We start from the raw sequence: 22,931 nt of genomic DNA on the forward strand, positions 1-22,931 counted from the left end.
GATGAATCTGTTTTCTTGGCAGTCCATGGTACTCTCAATACTCTTCTCCAGCACCACAGCTCAAAGGCATCAATTCTCCTTCTATCCTCCCTAGTCACTGTCCAGCTCTCTGATGCATAACAAGTGATTGCAAAGACCACGGCCTGTATCAAATGCACCTTAGTCTCCAGAGAGACACCCTTGCTCTTGAGTACTTTAGAGAGGTCCCTAACAGCAGGCTTTCCCATCACAATATGTTTTTTTATTTCCTGGCTGCTGGTGCCAAGAGTGATGACCATGGAGCTGAGCAAACTGAAGCTGTGAACAATCTCAATCTCTTCACCATCCATCCTGATGCTGTCAATTGGTCCAGTGGTGAGAATCTTTGTCTTCTTGACATTGAGCCTCCGTCCATACTGAAGGCTGCAGTCCTTGACCCTATGCAGCAACTGCATGAGGTCCTCCTCAGTTTCAGCAAGCAGGGTTGTGTCATCTGTATAACACAGATTATTAATAGATCTTCCACCAATCCTGATGCCACACTTCTCCTCATAGAGCTCAGCCTCTTAGATGAGTTGTGGGAGGATGTAAAATGTATCATCCAGGAAGAGTGCAAACGGTCATTACAAAGACAGAAGTGGAAGAAAAGACCAAAATGGATGTGAGAAGAAACTCTGAAGATTGCACTGGAGCATAGAGAAGCCAAAGCACAAGGAAGAATTCAAGATACTAAAGAGCTGAACAGCAGATTCCAAAAGGTAGCATGGAATGGCAAAGCAAAATATTACAATGAAATGTGCGAGGAGCTAGAGTCAGAAAATCAAAAGGGCTGAACTCGTTCAGCATTTCTTAAGCTCAAGGAACTGGAGAACAAATTCAAACCTCGAGTTGCTATACAAGGATGCTTTAGGCAGAATATTAAATAATCCAGGAGGTATTAAAAGAAGATGGAAGGAATGTACTGAATCACTGTATCGAAAGGAATTGGCAGATACAGAAGAATTTCATGAAATAACATTTGAGCAAGAGCCTATGGTAATGAAGGAAGAAGTTCAGGCTGCTTTGAAGGAAATAGCAAAAAATAAGGTCCCAGGAATAGATGGTATACCAGTTGACATATTTCAGCTAACAGATGCTGCCCTGGATGTGCTCACCAAGTTGTGCCAAGAAATCTGGATAACAACCGCTTGGTCAACTGACTGGAAGAGATCTATATTTGTTCCCATTCCAAAGAAGGGTGACCCAACTGAGTGTGGATACTACAGAACGATATCATTGATTTCACATGCAAGCAAGATTCTACTGAAAATTATCCAAAAACAACTGGAATAGCACATCAGCAGAGAACTGCCAGAAGACCAGGCTGGGTTTAGAGGGGGTCATGGTCTAGGGGTATTGTAGCTAATGTTAGATGGATCTTAGCTGAAAGCAGAGAATACCAGAGAGGAATGTCTATCTGTGTTTCATTGATTATGCAAAGGCATTTGACTGTGTGGATCATAACAGACTGTGGCTGACTCTGAGAAGAATGGGAATCCCAGAACACTTGATCGTGCTAATGAGAAACCTATACTTGGACCAAGAGGCAGTCCTCAGAACAGAGCAGGGTAACACTGCCTGGTTCAAAATTGGGAAGGGTGTACGCCAGGGATGTGTCCTATCTCCTTACCTTTAGGGTGCTACAATTATAAAATAAGAGGGCTTATTTAGAATTATTCCTTATATCGTATATCTATATTTATTCTTTCAACAGGAAATTTGGAGGACAGTTGCCTGACAGACCGACTAGAAGAGACCCATATTTGTTCCCATTCCCAAGAAAAGTGATCCAACAGAATGTGAAAATTATGGAGCAATTTCATGAATATCACATGCAAGCAATATACTGCTGAGGATCAATTTTAACTAGAGAACTACCAGATGTTCAAGCTGGACATCGCTGATGTCAGATGCATCCTGATTGAAAGCAAAGAATACAAGAAGAATGTCTTTTGTGCTTTATTGGCTATACAGAGGTACCTGACTGTAGATCATAACAAGCAGAAGCATGGGAATCCCAAATCACTTAATTGTGTTTGTGCAAACCTAAACTTAGACCAGGAGGCTTCTGTGCAAACAGAGCAAGGGGATACTGTATGGTTTAAAACTAGGAAAGGTATACATCAGGGTCATATCATTCTCCATATGTATGCTGAGCAGATTACTCAAGAAGCTGGACACTGTGAAGAATGTGGCATTAGGATTGACGAAGACTCAACTATAACCTTCACCATGCAGATGACACAACTTGGCTTGCTGAAAGTAAAGAGGACTTGAAGCAGAACATCAAACACTGCAGTCTTCAATATGAATTGCATCTCAACATCAAGACAACAAAAATCTGGTGCAACCATTGTGGAAGGCAGTATGGTGCTTTCTCAAAAAGTTGCAAATAGAAATACCATTTGACCCAGCAATTCCACTACTGGAAATACACCCCAAAGGAACCATAACTGCCACTCATGCAGATATATGCACACCCATGTTTTTGTGGCTTTGTTCACAATAGCAAAGAGTTGGGGAGCTCTGGTGGCCTAGTGGCAAGAAGCTGCAACTACAATCCCAGAGGTGCACGGTTCGAATCCACCAGATGCTCTGCCGGGGAAGGAGGGGCAATCTCCTCCTGTACCAGTCAGATCTGATTTGACGGTACACGCACATAAAAATAATAAAAAAAAAATAGCAAAGAGTTGAAAACAACCTAAGTGCCCATCAACAAACGAATGGATAGAGATGCTGTGGTATATTCACACAATGGAGTACTATGCTGCATTGCAAAACAAGGAACTCATGCAATATTATAATAAATGGATGACCGTGGAGGACATTATGCTGAGTGAAATATCTCAGTCACAAAAGGACAAATACTGCATTGTGCCACTGCTGTAAAACCGGACTGACATCGGGGTTGAGGGGAGACTGAGAAAGATGGGATAAATTATGTATACTGCATTGAAACAGATGAGGGAGAAAACTGTTTAAAAGAGATATATGATTAGGAATTATTGTCATGACAGGAGTCCAGAATGAAGGCTACATAGTGGAGTGGACTTGGGGGGAGGGATTGCATAACAATTAAAAAACTTTTCTTTTTCAAAGGGAAGAGCAACTGGAGGGGGAGAGGTAGGCAGGGAGAAAAGTGCAACAAAGAATGAATGGAAATCTAAAGTCTCTCTAAACTTTCATTAAAATTAATAATAAATAAAAAAATCAACTTGACAGCCAATAATTAATACCAGTAATATACATTATCTCATTCTATCTCCTTTAGCAAGTTTATTAAAAAGTACTTGACAGAGAGTTAAGTGATATAATAGAAATGGAAACATTTTGTAAACAATGAAGAACTTTCCTGGTACAAAAAGACAAAACAAACCAAAAAAAAACCAACAAAAATTCTCATCACTGGACCAATGGGCAACATCATGATAAATAGGGAAAGACTGAGACTGTCAACTATACCTTACATGGGTCTACAACCAGTATACTTGGTACTAGCAGTTAAGAGATCAGGAGACATATTGCACTGGGAAAAGTCTGTAGTCAGGGATCTTTCCAAATTACTAAGGAGCAATGATGTCAGTTTGAGGACTAAGGTGATTCAGTTACTTGTTACTCATCTGAGAGCCAGACAATTATTAAAGATAACAAAGAATTGATGCCTTTGAATTGTGTTACTGGAAGAGAGTGCTGAATATCCCATGGACTGCCAAAAGAACAAACATATATGTCTTGAAGAGGGTGTAGCCAGAGCACTCCTTAGAGGCAAAGATGATGAAGCTTCGTCTCAGATAGTTTGGATATGTTGCTAAGAAAGATCATTCTTTGGAGAGGGACATCATGCTTGAGAAGGCGAAGGATAGAAAGAGTCTCAACTAAGTGAGCTGACACTGTCACTGCAGCAGTGGGCTTGAGCGTGTGAGAAATTGTGAGGATGGCCTAGGATTCAGACACCTAACAACAACAACAACAACACCACTATATACATTTAAGATTATGTACTTCTTATTATTAAAAAAGCTAAACAAACATTTTAAGTAAGGAAAAAAAGCTCTCTAATGATCTAAAAGGAGTTCTGGTGTTGTGGTACACAGAGTTGTGCTGCTAACCTAAAGTTGACAAGTTCGAATCCACCAGCTGGTATGTGGGAGAAAGATGGTCAGTTTACTCCTGTGTAATTACTAAGCTCTGAAAACCCACTGGAGCATCACCTATGAGTATCTCTAAACTCAAAATCAATGAGTTTTTTAGTTAAATGATCTAAAGTAGATCCAGAGTTGAGAACTATTCCATCAAAAGAAGATTCACCACAAATATATTTGTACATAAGCTAGTAAAATGCTCCAAATGGTGGGGGGGAATCTAAATATTCTAAACTGTTAACAGTGGATATTCTAGCAAAGAGTGAGGGAGATGTACATATAGCTCAAAGGGGCATTTTAATGTTTAGATTTTAATACTGAACATGTACAATAGTACTTTTGTTATCAAAATAAAAGGCTAATTTTTAATAAGAGATTTCTGGAGGTTTACACACAGACTCATACAAAAATTGGTTGTGCAAGAAAAGGGACCTGGCTTGGGAATTGAAATGTACAGTTTCATTGTAGATTTTTAATTTTGAACCCATGTGGAAGTATTACTTACTAAAATTTTATTTGAAATTAGATACTGAATATTATCAGTAGCTTTCTCATAAGCCATTGTGACAGAAATACCTATCAGCAGTCTTTAAAATTGATCCAAGAGAATCCCCTACTGCAGTAGGTTCTCTCTGGGCCACCTCCTCCTTTGGCACTGAGACACAAGCCACACAGAGAAATGAGCTACCCTCTCAGAAGAGGATTCACACTTTACAAATGAGAAGTGCTGTGTTTGTCATCATCCTTTTTCTGAATCTGAGTCCATCACACTCATTAGATACAGGAAAAGGTTTTTCTCTGTATGTAGATTGCTACAGTAGGGTAGGTAGTAAAGAAGGAAGTTACCTCTAAAAGAAGCTCCACACTATCCACCTGAAGCTCTCGAAGTCCCACTATCTGTACTACATGCTTGTTATCTTCTCGTGCAAAGAGCCTGCAGATGCAAGAACATGGTTGGTATAACAAAGCAGTTGTAATGGACTGTGTTTTTGTTCCCAGAAACCATTCCTCTACTTCTCCATTAAGTATTAGATTGCAACTTCTGAGCAGGGTTAATGCACACATATTACCCACCTCCTACCTCCAGTCCTTGGCTTCAGAAGTGGTCTGTGATTTTGCAAGCAGGACAACTTATACCAACCAGTTACTCACTCAAAGGGAAGAGGACTTGAAGCACTTACTGAAGAAGATCAAAGCCTTCAGTATGGATTACACTTCAAGACAAAACAAAAATCCTCAAACCTAGACCAATAAGCAATATCATGATAATTGAAATTGACAGGGATTTCATTTTACTGCGATCCACAATTAGCAATTATGGAAGTAGCAGTCAAGAAAGCCAACGACATATTGCCCTGGGCAAATCTGCTGCCAAGGAAATCTTTAAGTGCTAAAAAAGCAAGGATGTAATTTTCAAGACGATGGTGCACCTGACCCAAGCCATGGTACTCATAATTGCTTCATATGTGTGTAAAAGATGGACACTGAATAAGATGATCAAAGAAGATTTTTATTATAGTTTTGATAGAGATTATTGAATATACCATGGACTGCCAAAAGAATAAAAACCACATCTTCCTTGGAAGTGCACCCAGAGTGTTCCATTAACAATTTTGTTGTTCCCTACTCAGGTTGTCATCTGTTTCTACTTAAACAAAATATTAAACTAGAAAAAGAGATTTAAGAGGAGAGTTACTGAATAGATTTGTAAACTACTGTATTATGTTGTAAGGACAATAGATCAAGTCTTATAAGAGCTTAAGTCTAATGTGAAAAAAAAAGAGAGATTTGCTTTGTTTTTCAGAAAACTATCATTAAGCATACCCCGTGATAACAGAGAAGAAAAACAAGAGAAAGTAGGAAATATTATTTGTAGTTTTTCCAGTGTAATATGTCAAAAGAGTATGAGTGTATTTAAGTACAAGTTGATTTTCTGGCTTCTTGAAATTATGATCTTTTTCAAAGACCAAAATAAGTCTTTTGATAGATGCAGGATATTAATCACCTAAGGCATACTAACAGAAGGCTAATTTGCATTTTCCTCTAGCTAAATTAACAGTTTTAAAAAATATGCATCTAATGCCAGAGATCCTCATTTCACAACAGGGCCTTAATGTACTAAGATCTCATTAAATTCTACCACTCAATGATTTATGATACTCTGGTTTAAAACAATGGTGAAGAGATTTACAGTTTGCAACTTATATCTAGTACCTTTTTCTTCGATTTAGGAGGTCATAAAGCTGTCCACAGTAGATTTCATAGAAGCTTATCCACACAAAGAGGTGCCTTCTTGGCTGGGACACTTCTAGTTGTCTGAAGATATCTTTGGCAGCCAGAGCATACAGTCCAGGGTTCTGATGATTTCCTATCATAGTATAGGTCTTTCCAGCACCTGTCTGTCCATATGCAAAACAAGTAGCATTGCCTCTGGGGAAAGAATCATTTGGAACATTTCTTATGCAGATTAAGAGAAGTGCTAATCTACCTTTCTATAGATTTTTTTTTAGTGATAAGAATCAGGTAATAATCAGTTACAAATGTTTCATTCTTTAACTAAAACAAACAGATCTTAAAAGAAAGCTTTAGATTATAGAAACACAGGAAAAGGGAAAACAATTTTCAAATTACTATATAAATTTTCTTACAGATTTCTTTTTTAAAGATAAAGCTGTTAAATCCATAAGAGAACCCCAGAAGATAACGAAACAAGAACTTTCAAATCACTATGTCTACAAGCATTTATTAAGTTCCTACCACATTCTCAGTGCTTTAGATTATTCTAGAGAAAATTGAGTCTTAAGTCTGAAAGATAAGGTTTGTGAAAGAATAAAGAAATAAATCCAATAAACAAGAAGATTATTTCTCACTCACATAGATATTAAGGATGTTTTAATGAAGATAAAATCAATATAAGCAAAGTTTCTGATGAATGATTCACTAAAGAGCAGGGAATTGGGTTGGGTCCTAAAAGCAGAAGGTGAGGAGACAGACACTATCCAACTGTGGTGGGAGTAACACTGCAGGAGGTGACAGCAGGCACGCTGAACCCAGATGAAACCTGGTCTCTGGTGTGAGTCAAACCACTAACTACATGACGCTGGCAAATCATTCTTTTGCTCAAGGCCTCAGGATTTGAGATTACTTGATTTCTAAGATCCCTCTAAGCCTCAACGTCTTTTAATTCTAAGTGAGAATCATTATACCACTGGGCCAATTGGCAGCATCATGATAGATGTTAAAGATTTGAGATTGTTTACCCCAAAGAGACCATAACTGACATCCAAGCAGATATATGCACACCCATGTGTACTGCAGCTTTATTCACAATAGCAAGGAGTTGGAAACAACCCAGGTGCCCATCAACAAACGAATGGATAGAGAAGCTGTGGTATATTCACACAATGGAATACTACTCTGCATTGAAAACCAAGGAACTGTACCAGTCAGATCTGATTTGATGGTACACGTACACAAAATAATAAAAAATAAAATAATAAAAAAAAAGAAAACCAAGGAACTCATGCAATATAATTAAAAATGGGTGACCCTGGAGGACATTATGCTGAGTGAAATATCTCAGTCACAAAAGGACAAATACTGCATGGTGCCACTGTTGTAGAATGGGACTGATATCAGGGTTGGGGTAAGACTGAGAAAAACTCAATAAATTATGTATACTGCACTGAAACAGATGACGGAGAGAATAATTTAAAAGTGATATATGATAGGGTATTATAGTTATCACAAGAGTCCAGAATTAAGGGTGCATAGTGGAGTGTACCTGGGGTGGTGGGAGGGGTGCGGGGGGATTGTATATCAAAGAAACAATTTTTCTTTTACTTTTTCAAAGAGAGGAGCAAACTGGGGGCGGGGGCCGGGGAGAGGGCTGGGCAGGGAGAAAAGTGCAACAATGAATGAATGAATGAATGAATGGAAATCCAAAATCTCTGTAAATGTTCATTAAAATTATTAAAATAAAATTTAAAAAAAAAGATTTGAGATTGTTGACAGCTTCGGTTTGCTTGGCTCCACAATCAACACTCTTGGCACCAGCAGTCATGAAATTAAAAGATGAATTGCATTGGGAAAGTCTGCTGTCAGAGACCTCTGCTAAGTACTGAAGAGCAACAATGTCAGTCTGGAGACTAAAGTGCACCTGATACAGGCCATGGTCTTTGCAATCACTTTCTATGTATCAGAGAGTTGGACAATGACTAGAGATGATAGAAGGGAGAATTGATGTCTTTGAGCTGTGGTGCTGGAAAAGAATATACCATGGACTGCTAAGAGAACAGGTTCGTCCTGGAGAGGGTGAAACCAGGCTGTTCCTTGGAGGCAAAGATTCTGAAGCTTCATCTGACATACTATGGACATGCTGCAAGGAGGGACCAGTCCTTGGAGAGGGATATTATGCTTGGAAGGGTGGAGGGACAGTGCAGGAGAAGCAGACCCTCGGTGAGATGGACTGCTTCATTCAGTGACTGGGGTAATGGGAGTAGGTATGTCGGAAACAATGAGATTGGCACAGGATAGAAAAGGGCTGTTGTACACAGGGTTGCAATGAGTCCCAGGTGACTTGACAGCATATAACAACAACAATAACAAGTGTGTGTACACAGTTGCATTTGTTTAAAGTTGGTGAAATGCAGATTAAGAGGCAGAAGAAAATTAGACGATCAATTTGCTGATCACCATGTATTTCAGGAGAAATTTTAGGTCAAGCTTTGTGAGGTTCAACAATGCACTGTTAAGTATAAAGTCAACAAAGTGTTAGGTAGCAAGTAGCTAGCACACACTCTTAAACATGAAGTGTAAGAACTGATAAAAAAGATGGGTGTGGGAAAATGGAATAATCTGTTTTGGAACATAATGTATTAGAATTTTGTAAATAAACTAGCATAATAACAAAATTTAAAAATAAAGTGTTAAAAAGAAAAAAAAAACAAGCAAAAGTAACTTTCAGTAATTTAAAAAAAAAGAAGAAAAAAAAAGAATTATGGATGGGAGTGGTGGGAAAATGGAGTTGAGCAGGAAATGAGTACTAAAGAAAGGAACCTGCAGCCAGACAGAAAGTAAGCAAAACAAAGGATAACATGCTAAAATCAGAGTATCATCATGAATTGAATCTTGTTCCCTAATAATTTGTGTCAATTTGGCTGGACTATGATTCTCAGTGGTTTAGCAGTTACACAGTGATGTGATCTGATGTGACCACTTAATCTGTTGGAAGGAGGTTAGGGTGTGATGTAACACTCTTACTCAGACAACAGTCCTGATGTAATTTAAGGGGAGTTTCCCTGGAGAGATAAAAGGAAAGAGAAGAGAGGAAAGGAGAGACTTAAGTAACACCAAGAAATAAGAGCCAGGAGCAAAATACATTGGTCCCAGCACTGAGAACCTTCTAGACCCAGGAGAAACTAATGCCAAGGCATGTGCACATTTCCAAGGAATGTTAGGCTCACAGATGTTAGAAGGAGACAAGTACAACACAGCTTTGTGTGTGAGAAAAAAACCCCTCTGCCTAGAGCTAGTACTTTAATTTCAGACTTCTAGAAAGCTCTGGGGCACACTCCATAGGGAGTTGTGTTACTAACCCAAAGTCCTCTTTGGAAGTTGGAATCTTTGGGAAAAAAATGAGCAAACTTTTCTTCCGTGATTTAATCTTAGAAACCCATAGAAGGTGAGCTCTGAGTTGGTGCCAACTCAACAGCAGTGAGAGAGTGAAGGAGCCTCCTGAACTGTGAGCATTTATTTCTGTTTGTTAAGCCATCCATATGGAGTACTTCTGTTATAATAGCACTAAACAATTAAGACCCAGAGGAACCATGGAAGTGTGAGAATAAAAGGTGGAAATGAATTAGATATAATCTGCTTGGAGACCAATTATTCCTAGTCTTTTGAACCTTGGCTTCCACAAGTATGGACACTTAAAAAACATTGACAGAGGCACTGGAAAGAACAGGATCTCAGGAGGATGAAGTATAAAGCAAAGCAATGTTTTAATACAAAAATATCTACCTTTTCTTTCAACCAAACTACAAAATTAGTATTAAAAATCTCTATTACACTTTACACACTGGATACACTTACTATTTTTTCTATATTTTATTTACTTTATATTTTATATGAAACTTTATATTTTAATGCTAAAGTCCTAACATTTGAATTCCTGCTTAATTCACAAATCTGCACTCTATAAAGGGCACTCTAAAGGCTTTGTGCATTAGAAATTCAAGTCTGGAAGATATGTCACTTTTTTAGTTTGCTCATTAACAACTAGAGACATCGCATGGGTCAAAATCGACAAGGGTGTCCGCCATGGATGTATTCTGTCTCCATAACTTTTCAATGTATATGCAGAACACATCATCCAAGACGCTGGGCTATACGAGGAGGAGTGTGTCATCAGGACTTGAGGAAGATTCATCAACAATCTGCGTTACGCAGATGACACAACCCTGCTTGCTGAAACTAAGGAGGACCCGAAGCACTTGCTGCAGAAGGTCAAGGACTGTAGCCTTGAATATGGATAGAAGCCCAACATCAAGAAAATAAAGATTCTCACCATTGGGCCAACTGGCAGCATCAGAAGGCCAATTATAAGAATAATTAATACTTATTAATATAATTACAATAATTATGAATATAATTAATAACTATTAAAGTAATTTATTAATACTTGGCAACAGGGTTTAGGGTTCTTGTACATAGGGTTGCTATGTGTCACAAGCGACTCGACAGCACATAACAACAACAACATATCAAATAAAACAATAATAAAAATAAATAAAAAAAGGGCAAACAAAAATATTCAAATGAGTAATCATGGCCAATTAGCAGCACCATGATGAATAGTGAAGAGATTGAGATTGTTAACAACTTTAGTTTGCTTGGCTCCACAATCAATACTCTTGGTACCAGCAGCTAGGAAATCAAGAAACGAATTGCACTGGAAAAGTCTGCTGTCTCCAGAGTACTGAAGAGAAACAATGTCAGTCTGGACACTAAGGTTTGACTGATACAGGCCATGGTTTTGCAATCACTTGCTATGCTTCAGAGAGTTGGACAATGACTAGGGATGATATAAAGAGAATTGATGCCTTTGAGCTGTGGTGCTGGAGAAGAGTTTTGAATATACTATGGACTGCCAGAAGAACAAACAGGTTCATCCTAGAGAGGGTGAAGGCAGCCTGCTCCTTGGAGGCAAGGATTCTGAGGCTTCATCTGACATACTTTGGGCATGCTGCAAGGAGAGACTGGTCTTTGGAGAAAGGCATCATGCTTGGAAGAGTTTAGGGACAGAGAAAGAGAGGGAGATCATTGATGAGATGGATTGATACAGTGACTGAGGTAATAAGGGTAGGTGTGTCGGAGACAATAAAGTTGACACAGGACAGAGCAAGTTTCAGGGCTGTTGTACATTGGGTCACTATGAGTTGCAAGTGACTCGACGGCACATAACAACACAACAACATCCAAAATATTCAAATAAGTACATAAAAGCTCCATTAGTCATTAGGGAAATTTAAATGAAAATCACAGTATTTCATTATCATACAGTATGAATAGTTATTCATTCATTGTTGTTGAGTCTGAATTAACTCATGGTGGATCCTCCAGCAGGTTTCAGAGGGAAAGGAGGAGATTGACTATCTTTCTTCTGCAGAGTAGCTGGGTGGATTGGAACCACCAGAGGAGCCCTTACCTTTGGTTTAGCACTGTCACTTCCTACAGACTGAGCCATCAGAGTTCCCTTGCACAGCCAATGTTGTTGAGTTGGAACTGACTTATAGTTGACCCTCTGGCAGGTTTTCAGAGGCTAGAAATCACACAGGAGGAGTTTGTCCATCTTTCTCCAACTGATCAGCTGATGGATTTACTGTCTGTGGGCAGCACAACGCCTTACCACTAGGCCACCAGTAAAATTAGGTCAAAATAAAAAAGACTGACAATTCTCATTCATTATAAATGGAAGTATAATATCATCTAACCACTATGGAAAGCTTTTTGACATTTTCTTATAAATATCCACTTATCCTATGATCTAACAAGTCTCCTTCTAAGTTTTTTCACCCAAGACAAACAAAAACATGTTCGCAAAAAGACTTGTACAAGAATGTCCATATACTTTTGTTTTAAGTTATCTAATGCTGCTTTAAGAGAAATACCTCAGTGTTTGGCTTTAATAAACAGAAATTTCTTTTCTCCCAGTTTAGAAAGCATGGGCAGTAGTGAAAGCTTTTTCTGTGTTGGATCTGGGGGCAAGTCCTTCTCGCTTGTGAACTTTTGCTCCTGGGCAATCATTATGTGGCCTTGGCATTTCTTTTCTGCCGTTTCTACTTCTGTTGCTGGCTTGTTTAAGGGGAAAACTGGGCAAACTCTTACCAGGAAATTTACAGCCTTTGAAAACAGCTATGACTTGGTTCCAACTAGAAAATGAGTAGCTGAGTGAGTGCAGTATGAAGAGTAATTTTAAAATTCAAAAAATTGTGAAAAGCTGTTAATTGATACTCACTTACTGATCCTATTACAACAACAACAAAAAAAAAATTTTTAAGTGAATTTAAAGCCAGAATAGGTAATTCCTATTATAAAAAATTAAATCGAACAAGGACTGCAGCCTTCAATATGGACTGAGGCTCAATATCTAGAAGACAAAGATTCTCACCACTGGACCAATTGGCAGCATCAGGATGGATGGTGAAGAGATTGAGATTGTTCACAGCTTTAGTTTGCTTGGCTCCACAGTCAACACTCTTGGCACCAGTAGCCAGGAAATTAAAAGACGTATTGCCATGGGAAAGTCGGCTGTTAGGGACCTCTCCAAAGTACTGAAGAGCAATAGTGTCTCTCTGGAGACTAAGGTGTGTCTGATACAGGCCATGGTCTTTGCAATCACTTGTTATGCGTCAGGGAGTTGGACAATAACTAGGGAGGATAAAAGGAGAATGGATGTCTTTGAGCTGTGGTGCTGGAGAAGAGTACTGAGGGTACCATGGACTGCTAGGAAAACAAACAGATTCATCCTGGAGAGGGTTAAAGTGGGCTGCTCCTTGGAGACAAGGATTCTGAGGCTTTATCTGACATACTTTGGACATGTTGTAAGGAGGGACCAGTCCTTGGAGAGGGACATCATGCTTGGGAGGGTGGAGCGACAGTGCAGGAGGGGAAGACCCTTTATGAGGTAGATTGATTGAGTGACTCAAGTAATCAGGATTGGTGTATCAGAGACAATGCGATTGGCATAGGACAGATCAGGGGCGGGAGGGGATCAGGAGGAGCACAAGAAAGAACTCGGAGAGATGTCCAAGTCCCCAGCGAGGGTCCCCATCAACCCCTTCGCCCTCTGTTCAGCATCCGCGGCCTGAGTTTGCAAGGGCGGAGCTGTTGTACATAGGGTTGCTATGAGTTGTAAGAAACTCAACAGCACAGAATAACAACACCAACATAATCACTTAAACTTTTCAATTCTGAGGTCTGACAAAATGATATAACTGGTAACTTACATCCCCCACAAAACAGAGAATCAGTATCACAACTATAAAAGGAAATGTTGTTGGAAATTTCTGAATGTTAGATAGAACAATAAAATGAGATACTGCACTTTTCAGAAGAGTTTTAAGTCCAGTAGATCAAAACACGAGGTTATGTTTACATCAAAAGAATTTAAAAAGCATAAATGATATTTCTGACTTATAGAAAATAGAAAACAAAAACAAAAGAAATAATTACTCTCCTACCCGTTGAAAATATGCTGAATGAGTGGATAAGTAGTCTTCAAGTATACATCCCGATTAGTGCATGCCTCACCAAAGACTTCATCAAAATAAAAAACGTGCTGAAAAACAAATTTTCTTTTTATAGAAAGAGATATCTTGTGGATTTTCTTTATCACTTTTGTAGCTAACACATGATAAAGGTGCAATACATTTCTAACTAACTAAACGTGATAAACTTAAATAAATAGTTAATCACCATCAAAGGGTAAAGCCTTCTCTTCTTCAGAAGCACTGGTGAGATAGTAGTTAACTCAGTGGCTCACCAAAGAGTTGCTCGTTTGTACTTATCAGGTACTATATTTGAGAAAGATATGACAGTCTGCTGTGTAAAGATTTACTGCCTTGGAAACTCTACAGAGTAACTCTATTCTGTCCTACAGGGTCGCATGAGTCAGAAGCAACTCAGTGGCAGGTCTCGTGTGTTTTTTTAATTAGACATCTCTGTGGATATGTTTTTACATAGTGTAAAAACTAAAGGCACACAGTATTTTGTTGTCTCTTAAGTGAAGTAAATTGAGGAATACAAAGGTAAACTGGCCAGTCTTCAGGTCTAGAAAGTTTATCCTTATAGCCCTGCTAGGGACAAATATAGAAAATATTCTAGAGGAGATCTTGATTCCTTAAGTTACACAGCCTAATTTTTAATTCCATATACATTTATCTGTTAAATGGTTATATGCATAGTACAGAAGGGACTTCCAGGGGAACAGATATTATGTTATCTCATTTTACCACCTAGGAGGGAAGTTCTGTTTTTTCATAATTTGGACATGTAGCTAGGTGAGGATATTCCTTAGAAAGGGACATCATGCTTGAAAAGATGGAGGGTCTGTAAAGAGAGGAAGATCCTCAATGAGATGGATTGTGTGTGACCTCAGCAATGGGCTCTAGTGTCTCAAAGATGAGGAGGATGGCACAGAATAGGGCAAGTTTCAGGTTGGCTGTTCACGAGATCACTGTGAGTCATACTTGGCTCAACAGCACCTAACAACAACAGAGTCTAATAAGAAAGCAAGTTCAGTCACTATTCCAACATCATCACAGGTTTTGAACACTAAAATGAAATGCAGAAACACAAAGAAATTAATTTAAAAAAATATATATGTGACACTTCTCAGGAAAATAAATTAAAAAACCAAACCAGAAATAAATATGGGAATATGGGGGGGTATTATTTTGTTTTCTATTATTTGAGTATTTGGCAATTCTTTCTCTCCTTCGCTAAGCGCCTGTGAATGACTCTGAGTTGAGAGTAAATATCTTAGCACTTATGAAAGGAATATTTCCTTCCAAAAGAATATAGATATTGGTTTATTCAGTGTTTTGTTGTGGGTTGTTTTTTAAAAATTCAGTGTTTTGGTTTTTTAAATTTTTTTTTTTTTATTTTGTGCGTGTGTACCATCAACTTGAATCTAACTGGTACAGGAGGAGATTGCTCCTCCTTCTTGAGCAGAGCATCTGGTGAATTAGAACCGCATACATCTGAGATTGCAGTACAGCTTTTTGCCACTAGGCCACCAGAGATCCCTTAAATTCAGTGGTTTTGTAAGTACTTTTAGTGAAAGACAAAAGACTATGCAAGAGTATCATTAACATTTGTATACAATTCTGAAATCATTCTTTACTGGGAAAAAACCAGAGAATTGTCTATAATTCCAAATTTCAGAAAGAGCCTTTTTATGTGTATTTATATATCTATAAATATTTTTATATATCACAGAGAAAAATTTTAATAATAAATAGGACAGGATACTATGTATATATGACCATATTTACTAAATAACAAAAGAAGCTTTGAAAGAATAAGAAAATTTATGTAAATACACATACAATTTACTGTTTCAAATCCCTGAATAAATTTAAAAATAAAATCCAGAAGGCTAGGATTTAGTACCCAGTTTTCTATTAACCTACTTTTTCTTTAGGAAGGAAAAAGGGAGGAGGGGAACCGTCCTGCCACTTTCATATTACAGCATTGACAGGTAAGGACTTTGACCTATGGGTGCAAAGGTCCAAAGTTCAAACAGCAGAAAAAGTGCTATGGAAACTATGGGTATTCAATAAGTATCGACCAATGGTAGTGACAAAGAAGTAAGGTTATTGTGTTTTCAGATAATGGAAAAATACAAAAGATAAGACGATGCCTCCTTGAGGGAATTACTGTGACAGAAACACCATTAAGGAAATCTTGGGTAGATGGTGATTGGATAGGGCCATGACTGTGGCTTTAAGTAGCCTGGAACTAGATAGCATTACAACTAATTGGCCCTTTAAACCATCCTCTAAATAAATATCTCTCACTGAGACCTAACAGATTGTGCATTGATAAGCAATCAATAGGTTGTTAAAACAAAGCTATTGGTTGTACAGCATCCTCAGTAATTTAGTGCCCATAGAGAGCCTCACTGGATTACTTTGAAACCTAATTTTGGTAATAATAAAAAAAAGAACAATAAAAGTTGGTGGGAGGGGGGGAAGTGTTAACAATTTTACTTCAGTGTTAAAAGATTTAAATCATTAGAAATAACACCTTAGGCAACGAAAGTGAATTATGACCACACAAAATTACTCACTATTTTTCTTCTACCACTCACTTGGTTTTATGGCAAAAGAGCAAGAATGAAATTCATCTAATATGAAAGTTTAAATAATAAGTAAGATTAAAAATAAACTAAACTCTGAATTCCTTCATCTTAATATCTTGAAAGTCCAATCTGTTTTAGATTTCTCAACTGCTCTGCAATTTGAAAATAACTGATTTTCCATGTGGACTTTGCTACTTTCATACATGATTGAAGAGTTACAGCACAGTGTACTGAACAATCAATCTAGAATAAAGTCCTTTCACTGCTAAACCGTTTCTCCTTGGACTCTTCATGATCACACTGGAAGGGAGTTAACATCTGTGCTATCAGTATTTTATTTAAACCTTTTTAAGTGTATAAGATGTACAATTATAACCCTGCCTGTTCACAAAGGTCTGCTCAGAGCCCAATCTCACCAAATTATGACTAATTCAGAAGAGATAAGAATAAACTGACTGGCTGTCACTATGAAGTCCTGTTGTTTGAAAGCATCCACATGTTTAAACGTGAGACTTGTACTCAGCAAAGTGAGATGTTTTCATTGTGAGAGAGGCAGGTGAGAACTGAGACTGCAATCACAGTCAGTCATTCTGGAGTATATGTTCAGTGGCTAGTCCAGCTTATTATCTCATTCCCTCTCTACTTTTTCCTCTGCCCTCCTAATAAAATGAAATTATTTATAAATTATAATTACATTCTCAAAAAGAATATTAAATGACTGTCCACTCCAATCTACAAAAATGGAGGAATTATGTCTTTGTGGCCTCCCTTGCACCACTGTTCTGATAGCCTAGTGATAAGGAGCTGCACTGTCAACTTGAAGGCATGTGGTTCAAATCCAACAGCTGCTCTTTGGGAGGATAAGCAATCTCCTCCTGTGCAATTTACTGCCTCTGAAAACCTGCTGAAGAGTTAGCTATGAGTCACTTTCTGACTCAGTGGTACCACTCTGTATCCTCCCTTGCACCACGGTATCAAAAATTAAGGTCCAGAGTATTAAAAATTCAACACAATGTCACATTAGGAATAAACACCAATCTCTAAATCAGAAACTAGATTTTATATTCTGTCAAAGGAAAAAAATATCTATTTGATAATATTAATTCTAAATCCGAGAAGAAATCATCATACCTGCAGAATGTATTGTGTGAGGTCAACTGCTTCTTTCTTCTCATGAACCAGTAGAGTTTCTTTGTCTTCTACCGTAATAATATTAATTTCTCCACGACGTACCTCTCTCATGCCAAGAGGTCGTTTTCGAACACAAACTCTAATTTTCTCCATTTCAGTCCAAGGATTCTCTTCCTCTGAGGTATTCTGTCTAATATATATTTATAAATGGGCTTCAATATTTAATGACAAGATAAGGAAACTTAAAGGCGTAAAGTAGCTATTATATTTTATTATATATTAGGCACAGTCTATTTTTTTTAAAGTTACGTATCAAAGTGCTAAAACTGATTAAGTTCTTTTATTAGCTGAATTTCCCTGATATTTTCATCTCCATCCTCACCTCACCATGCCCTGAAACAAGATAGGGAGGAAAAAACCCTTCAAAAACAAAAACAAAAAATCGAGGAGTTACTATTTTAGATCCAAGACTCTGTGTGGCTTTCAGACATTGTCTTCTGAAGAATTTTTAAGGCAGATTTTTTTTTCACATCCCCTAAAGCACAGGTGTCCTTATGGCACACTGGTTAAGAACTCAGCTGCTAACCAAAAGGTCAGAGGTTCAACTCCGGCAGCTGCTCCTCAGATGAAAGATGTCAGTCTAATTCTGTACCAGATTTGGAAACCATATCGGGCCATGTGATCCTGCTTGCTATTATTATTATTATTATTATTATTATTATTTTGTGTCTGTATGCTGTCAAATTGGATCTGACTGGGTACAGGAGGACATTGTCCCTCCTTCTTCAGCAGTGCATCTGGTGAATTAGAACCATACACCTCTGGGATTGCGGTACAGTTTCTTGCCACTAGGCTACCAGAGCTTGCCAGTCCTGCTCTTTAGGTATCTATCCTCTGTAAAGATTTACAGGCTTGGAAACTCTATGGGGCCACTGATCTTGCCCTTTGGGGTCACTATGAGTTGGCATGGAACTGATGGTAACAACTATAAAACCTTAACTGATTAATCTTCAAAATATTTCTGTATTTACTTGCTTGCTGTTGATGTTTACCCTTAAGTCAGAAATGACTCACAGGTGACCCTCCAGCAGGTTTTCAGAGGCTTTAAATTGCATGGAAGGAGACTATCCGTCTTTCTCTTGTGGAGCTGGTGGATTCAAATCACGTATCTTAGGGTTGGCAGTGCAATTTCTCATCACGAGGGCACCAGAGCACGCTTATATTTACTTAGATATATAAAAAAACTGATCAGTTACCTATGTAAAAACTAAAGTTAGGTAACAAAAAAAACGGAGTTCCTAAAAATAGGTATTTTATTAGGACAAGGTCTTTGGTCCATGTATTCACAGTGTCTTAACAAGACAAACTAATTCCTTCCTTTACACTTTAGAATTTGATTGATAGTCTCTATTCTAATAGATTTTACACAGGATACTATATAATTGCTTCATATCAATCCCAATTTTTCGAGACCTCTAACCATCTGGAATATTATCTTTTGCAAAGATCTAAATTCCTCTCTATAAAAACGGGAAATAAAATTTCTAATGTAATGCATACTGCACAATCCAAGGTTTTAAAAGCATGTTTGCTTATAAACCAACTTTTGAAAATGCATCAATAAAAACTATCATTCTGAAGTGTGACATAATTTTTATAGTCATTAAAACAAGACAGATTATGATGAGCATAATAGAATTTCTTGTTCTAGCTCTCCTTTGGCTATTTGATTTTTCCTTTTTTAAAAACAAAACCAAACCTATCATTTAAAAAAGCCTTCAGTGACAAAATCTTGAATTGTTGGTTTGAATCTATCAGCTGCTCCATGGGAGAAAATGGGCAATCTCTTCCCACATGATTTATTGTCTCTGAAAACCCACTGGAGGGTCAGCTATGGGTTGGTACCAACTCAATGGTACACAACAACAACAACAACAACTAAAACCTAACATATAAAGCAAATCAAAGAGGACAGAAAACATTAAGCCCACTGCTGTTTAGTCAGTTCTGAATAATCAAGTTCCTATGGTGCTGTGTGGGGTCGACTCTGACTCATAGTGATCCCCATACACAACCAAACAACAAACAATGTCCTATGCCATGTTTATAATCTCCACTAAGACTGTTCCACAGAGTTTGCAAAATTATAATTTTTATGGAACACTGCCACATTTTTCTCCCTTGAAGAAGTTAGTAGGTTTAAACCATCAACCTTTTGGTTAATTAGCTGAGTGTTTTAGCACTGTGTGTCCAAGGCTCAGACAAAGCTGAATCCTTTTAAAAATTGTCCAGGGACTACAAGATGGGTCACAGGGACAAAGAGTTCTGTTTTCAAGTTCAAGATCTTAAGTAAATCAAGGTTAGAATTTATTAAAATTCCAAGGCCAGCTATTTATTTTAAACTTCTGCAATATTCACTGAAAAGTAAAACTTGATTTGAGGTAGAGAGAGAATGCTTTTTGAATGACTCCCTAACAGCAAATCTTAAATTGCTGAGGGGATCTCTAGCGTTCTGAAACCCTAACTCAGGATTCAGATGAGAAGACATTGAAGATGGCTAGGGGAAATGTGTTTTCTTTCCTCTTTACTTGTCTAATACACTAACAAAAAATGGGAAGAGTGAAATTATGATGAGATAAAAGAGTTTGTGGAGCTGGTGGATTCAAACCACATATCTTAGGGTTGGCGGTGCAATTTCTCATCACGAGGGCTCCAGAGCACTCTTATATTTACTTAGATATATAAAAAACCTGATCAGTTACCGATGTAAAAACTAAAGTTAGGTAACAAAAAAATGGAGTTTTTGCCATGTGTAAACATCTAAAACACCAGAGGGTAACTAACTCTGTGTTTGTCTTCCTCCTTACTCTATCCCATAAGAGTCTAGGAACCTATGTCGTTGTTGACAACAACATAAGAGTCTAGAAGCCTGTAAGTACACTAATTCTTTCTTTATACTTCTGGCATACAGAGTTATGCCTGGTGGAGATGATAATATCTACCAAATAAATGAAATAGCAATATTAAGCTAAAATACCCATTTTGTTCTTGATGTTAAATAATGAAAGTGGTATCTTTACATTTATAAATCATTCCAATTTAGATTCTCATATGTTTTTTTAATAAACTTGGAAAAACATGGCTATTCTTTCACAACTGACTTCAACAAGACATTACAATCTTGGCTTTGATATTCATGGAGCATCTAAGCCTTTCACAATTAAAAAAATACTGCATGCTCTGTGCTTGGTTGAGTCACCCCTACAATCACCCTTCAAAAATTCTTTCAGGAAGACCTGAATTTTAAAATTACTAAAGGCAGATTCACATTTAAAATTAGGTCTAATTTTTTTGGGGGGTGGAAAAAGTCCAGTTATAAGATCCTCTGAAACCTTGGCCAACATCAGCCAGATGTAAAGACCTTATCTTTGTATGAATAAGAGCCTTTAAGAAGTTATAAAGAAAGTGTGGGGATCCACACCTACATCTATTACTTCTAAAGTAACAAGTGATAGATGTTATATTTAAAAGAATATAATTTCTACTATACCACTAAGCTAGAATTTTTATACAAAATATTTCAGCTCTTAGGCACCTTATATAAAATTTTCACCTAAAGCAAACTCTAAACTTCACTTAAGTGTCTTACTTTCTGTAATCATCAAAAACATTTGTTTTTTCGAGGGCTGAAGTTGCAGAAAACACTCAAAATCAGATCTTATTTCAATATGTGCAAGAGAACTAATTGCCCAAAGAATTCAATTCAACTACATGGTCTTTGTTTTCACTAAGCTAAATTCTACCAGGTAATTTAAGGGAATCTGATAGCCTTAAAAAAAACTCCTGTGGGTCGTATATGTAAGGGTTTTTTCCACTGAACAAGGCCACTTAACTATTTTACCTTACTAGATACAATAGATGTATCATACTACACCATAATTAATAATAGAAATAAATAGGCTTGTCTATTCTTAGCAGATCCTCCAAGCAGCAGCTCACTGTACATGAACAATATCATCTTTCTCCCATATGGAAAGTCCTAGAATTCCTGATTTTCTCCCATCTAAGTATTTATTATTACTGAGGTAGAAGCTGTTCAATTCTATATTATATTCATGAATGTAAATAATGGAGTTTGTAAATCATGGCCCTGTTCTGGTCATGAAGGAGAGGTCTGCCATTGTCTAAGCTGCCCTCCCACTAAAGGAAAAGAAGACTAAAGTATATTACTACCTAAACCAACCTATTCTGTCAACTTTCACTCACGTTATAGTAAAAGTATTATAAAAAGAAAAAATTATTACCTGATACAAGAATGAGGGATTCCATAGTTATACCCTGAAACATGAGAGACCCTCTGAATAATGGGAACATCACAATGCCCTAGTATTGAAGAAAAATTACTTGATGAACAGAGTGGAGTGTTCCTTTCTGTTTGTAGGTAGGAATTCGCAGCTGTAGCATTAAGAAGTCTTGTTTTTGTATGATACTGGGAACCATTTGGTAAAATGTTCTCCAGCACTTTTAGGCAACTGGAATTCCGTTCATTTGCTGAGAAATCAGATAAAGTGCACGTTTCAAATCTACCACTGCTGGCAGTTCTGTCTTTGTCATCAGGAGAATCAAAATGTAGTTGCCTGCGAGGGCCAGGCTTGGGTTTCTGAGGTTTAGTGCACAGGCTCCTTGTCTGACGAGGATGCTCTGGGCTACTGATCGCTTTATCGTCTTCCTGCATAATCTTAATAATTTTGATAAGTTGGAAGAGACGTTTGCGGTCATTCATGTCATGGACTCCCAGTGTGGAGTAGTCCTTCATTGTAACCTTGGCTAATTCATCTATTTTCTGCAGGCCAAGAGCAGTAAAATGAGGATAATACTGTGCAAGCTCAGCTTCACAAAGACATTCATACAACCAGGACGTCATGGTTATTAGATTTCTTCAAACTCTGAAAAAGAAAAGTCATTCAAGTGAACTAAAATATTTGCAATATAATGATTCATTATTTGATAATAAAAACTACAAACATACAGATGTATCTTTTATCACATCAAGTTTTCAATTAGTACAGTTTTCTTCCAAAATTATCAAAATTCATGAAGTAGCAAAATGCATAAGAAAAACAGCACATGAAGAGTTTTTCAAAAGAGATTTAATAAGCTGATCTACTTCATAAAAAGACTTCATTTTACAAGTACATGGGTACACACACACAACACAAATCACTTACTTATTTCTAGGGAGTTCCTTTTAAGTAACGTCTATTTAACACATG

At 37.5% G+C, this 22,931-nt stretch overlaps 1 protein-coding gene across 1 annotated transcript in view; it reads right to left on the minus strand.

Annotated features, from left to right (window-relative positions):
- Nucleotides 1-22,582, minus strand: part of KIF24 (kinesin family member 24) — a 51,690-nt gene extending 29,108 nt beyond the window's left edge. Inside the window, exons 1-5 of the mRNA XM_006898506.1 lie at nt 21,963-22,582; nt 17,659-17,848; nt 13,904-14,001; nt 6,375-6,590; nt 5,007-5,094 (exon numbers count right to left, since the gene is read on the minus strand). Coding sequence (XP_006898568.1) covers nt 5,007-5,094; nt 6,375-6,590; nt 13,904-14,001; nt 17,659-17,848; nt 21,963-22,582 — 1,212 coding nt within the window. The remainder of the gene's footprint in view (nt 1-5,006; nt 5,095-6,374; nt 6,591-13,903; nt 14,002-17,658; nt 17,849-21,962) is intronic.
- Between the last annotated feature and the right edge of the window lie 349 nt (nt 22,583-22,931).

This window comes from Elephantulus edwardii, unplaced genomic scaffold, assembly GCF_000299155.1.
Source record: "Elephantulus edwardii isolate Elephantulus edwardi_28Jun2011 unplaced genomic scaffold, EleEdw1.0 scaffold00232, whole genome shotgun sequence".
Taxonomy (NCBI): Eukaryota; Metazoa; Chordata; class Mammalia; order Macroscelidea; family Macroscelididae; genus Elephantulus; species Elephantulus edwardii.